This window comes from Astatotilapia calliptera, chromosome 5, assembly GCF_900246225.1.
Source record: "Astatotilapia calliptera chromosome 5, fAstCal1.2, whole genome shotgun sequence".
Classification (NCBI taxonomy): domain Eukaryota; kingdom Metazoa; phylum Chordata; class Actinopteri; order Cichliformes; family Cichlidae; genus Astatotilapia; species Astatotilapia calliptera.
In genome coordinates, this window is record NC_039306.1 from 2,201,971 (window position 1) to 2,205,630 (window position 3,660).

General features: G+C 44.3%; 1 protein-coding gene across 1 annotated transcript; it reads right to left on the reverse strand.

The window, feature by feature from the left end:
* Positions 1–1,047: 1,047 nt before the first annotated feature.
* On the reverse strand, positions 1,048–3,256 carry LOC113021622 (nuclear factor 7, brain-like). Its single transcript, XM_026166321.1, has one exon. The coding sequence runs from the start codon at positions 3,023–3,025 to the stop codon at positions 1,637–1,639; it is 1,389 nt and encodes a 462-aa protein (XP_026022106.1). The 5' UTR covers positions 3,026–3,256; the 3' UTR covers positions 1,048–1,636.
* Between the last annotated feature and the right edge of the window lie 404 nt (positions 3,257–3,660).

The following is a 3,660-nucleotide window of genomic DNA, read 5'->3' on the forward strand; positions in this document are numbered from 1 at the left end:
AGCATTGAATTAATGCTAACTTTAAATCTGTATTATAATTGTGATCAAGACTGTAAACTCTGTGCTAAATAAATGTTCAATTAACAGACTGATGAAGCCTGATGGTTTAACTGTAATGACACTGTCCTCTTACAACTGATTGATCTATTTATAGTTGACCAGGTGACAACAACAAGGTTGAAACAACATGGATTCACAGTTGAATTGTAAATCAAAGCTATTAGCACTTGGACCTTTCTCAGAGTGGTATATTTCATACTGAAAGTCATTGATCTACAGTTGACCAGCTAGTTTTAATGCTTTGTACTACAGTGTTTTTCAGACTATAAGGCGCATTAAGCAAAACTAAACAGTCAGATAAGTCAAACTTTACTCAACTCATTCTTCTTGCTTAATCCACTTCAAAAAAGTTAGCGTTCATCCTCCAGCTTCACTGTGTTTATGTTATGCTAACATAGCTGTGTCGCTAGCGAGCACGTAGCACATCATTATATAGCAGCTAGCCCAACTTCAGTAACCCTACAAACATCACTGCTGTTTAGTTTTCTGTCTTCATTTATGTTGGAAGTGACAGCAGAGCTGTACGTTTGAATGTTTCAGAAATCTCTCAGTCAGAACATGCTATATCATGTTTAGGTGGAAACTAGCGAGCTAGCTTCCTGCTAACTTCTAACTCCGCTGAATTTAATAAATCCTGTTTTCATGGATGCCTGGATGTTAAACTTGATTGTTACACCTGGTAAAGCAGCAACACTGATCATTTATCAAAGATGAAAGAATTTAGACAGTTTTTAAGTCTCAGTGATGCTGCAGTGTTCGTTTGACTTTGGGACCTGAAACAGATGGAGTTTAGGACCCAGATTCCTCCACGAGGCTCCTGACTACGGTAGCTGCAATGCTCCAACAATCCATCAAGCGGTGCGGCTTCGTAGCTACCAAAGTCACACTAAAACATTTTTGACAGATTTTTGAGCGCCGTGTAGCACATAAAATCGGTTCGAGGTCAGTAAGCACAACCAAGATTCATACATAAGGCGAACTGTCGATTTTTGAGGAAATTAAAGGATTTTAAGTGCGCTTTATAGTGTGGAAAATACGGTATATCATGACATCAGATAAGTAGATGCAATATTCTGAAGTGCTTTGTTCTGTTTACCATAAGATGAAACACCGCTGATATCCTGTTGATCTTTAGTAGTGATGTCGACATTGTTTCAATGTTGATTCTATTATATTAAAGTTGCCAGAGTAAATAAAATGTATTTCCTGTTGATCATCAGTTTGTGATTTCCATGTTGATTTAACTTTGTTTCTGTTATTGTTTGCTATCCAGTATAAACCTCTGACACACATGCAGAAACCATGCTGCTAGTGACTGAGATCTGAGCTCATAGCTACGCTAAGCTAGCAAATCCCTAAAGAGACAATGATTGAATACTATGGATATAATTTGCAGGTGATTCAGAAAAAGCATGTGAAGATTACGCTACGAAATAAGTTGTTCTCAAAGGTTTGCAATTAAACAACCTATACAGATTAAACTGCAGAAAAGCATCCCTGCACTTAGTATCAGGAACAGGAAGTGACACAATAATGCAGCAATCCAACATTTTAGAAATGATCTTCCTGTTTGTGTCTAAATGTTCTGCTTCACTGACAGTGAGAACTTTACTGGTAACAGCTTAATGGGGTATTTAATCACAGTGGCAAAGAATGGAAACACTTTTTCACTGCAAGTGTGTGTGAAGGTGTGTATGTGTTTGCCGGTGTCAGCGTCAGAGAACGACAGCTTTCCTTTGGTCCAGTCCAGATTCAGTCTGATCCTCTTGTACTTCTTGTTCACCGAGAGAGCAGCTTCTGGATCTGCTGATGATCCTGCATAGTACTGACCTTGACTGTATCCCAGTCCCCACAGTCCAGACCGTATGTTTCCCTTCCTCTGGTCAGACTCTGCTAACACGCCCAGTGACCAACCTCTGTTATCTCCAACCTCAACATCCCAGCTGTGCTTCCCTGAATCAAAGCCCTGAGAGCTCAGGGCAAAGTAGAGATGATCAAACCTCTCTGGATTATCCGGGAGCTGCTGCCGGTCTCCAACCCTCATGGTGGTCAGACCTTCATACAGGATCAGTCCCGGATGGGCAGTGTTTGGGTTCAGGATCAGAGGAGTGTAGGAGACCATATACTTCATGTTATTCCAGATGCTGAAGGTCAGGTTGCCCAGGTGTTTCGCCTGGTCTATCAGAGCTCCCGGGGGCAGCTGTGGATCATCCAGCAGGGGGCAGCGCTGGACTCTTTCCACCACAGCCTTGTAGTTGTGCAGGAATGAGACGTCTTCAGCTCTCAGCTCCTCCTCTGTGGCTCTGATTGTGTCTGAAAGAGCTGCTATCTCTCTGCTCAGAGCCTCCATCTTCTCCTTCATCATCCAGCTCTTCTGCTCCTCTTCCTCCCACAGCACGGTCAGCCTGGCCTCCTCTTCCTCTGCTAGAAACTGGTGAAGCTTCTTAAACTGCTCCCTAATCTTCCTCTCTGTGCGTCGGGCCTGGGCCTTAATGTGTCCTGCTGTTTGATCAAAGTTCACCTGGACTTCTTCACAGACCTTTAACTTCTGCTTTAAAGCTTCCACAGTTTCCTGAAGGTCATTCTTGTGTTGTTGTGCAGCTTTATCGATGGGCTTGAACTTGTGGTCGCTGTGTTTGTCCGAAGTGCCGCAGACCACACACACTAGCTCCTGATGGTCCAGACAGAAGAGACTGAGTTTCTCAGAGTGCAGACTGCAGAGATCCTCCGGAGTTATCTGATTTCTCTCTTCTATGAACGTCTCGCACAGGTTCTTCAGAGCAAGGTTACACGGTGGATCGTGCATTGTAGATTGTTTCTGACAGACTGGACAGTCGCGTGCTGGGTTTTCTCTCCACCAGCTGTCCAGACAGTCCTTACAGAAGCTGTGGCTGCACGGCAGAAGAACCGGCTCTTTGAAGATGTCCAGACAAACTGGACAGCAAAGATCTGATCTGGCAGCCATGGAGTCTCCGGGTGAAGCTGGAAGCAGCAGACAGGCACTACAGTCAGGCGTGACTCCCGTCCCTCCTCTGCTGCCTTCACTGAAGCTTCCTGTGAGTCGTGTTTTCAGTCAAACTAACCTTCAGTGTGGAGCGTCGGCAGCCAGAAGCAGCAGTGTTGTTTGTGTCCTGACGCTGGACTCGCCAGAGGAAGCTGCTGGTCTGATGTTCAGTCTGACTGTCCCGCTGCGAGCGAGAGGAAACTTGGTGTGTCTCAGGTGAGGGGTGGAGCTTGATTACGAATGCTGTTGCTTCAACTGTAAGTTGTAGTTGAGTCATTCCAGAGAATCAGTTTCCAAAACTGCCAACAGGTCTAAAACTGCAGAGCAAGTTTCTGTTCAGGTGCAGGTCTGGACATGAAGAGATTCATGAGCCTAAAACAAAGCGCTGTTCAGCACCGCTGTGAGAAAGTGAGTGTGTGATGCAATACCAGAAGCACAGCTGATACTGATGGGTGACAACAAGCTGCCCCATGTAGGCCTTTATTACGACAGCTTTTTCTCTGCGATTACATTTTTCCACAGACATGAGAAAAGGAAGTTTAAGATCATAATATTACACATCCCTGAATTTCACAAGTGACAACAAAGAAAAAGCT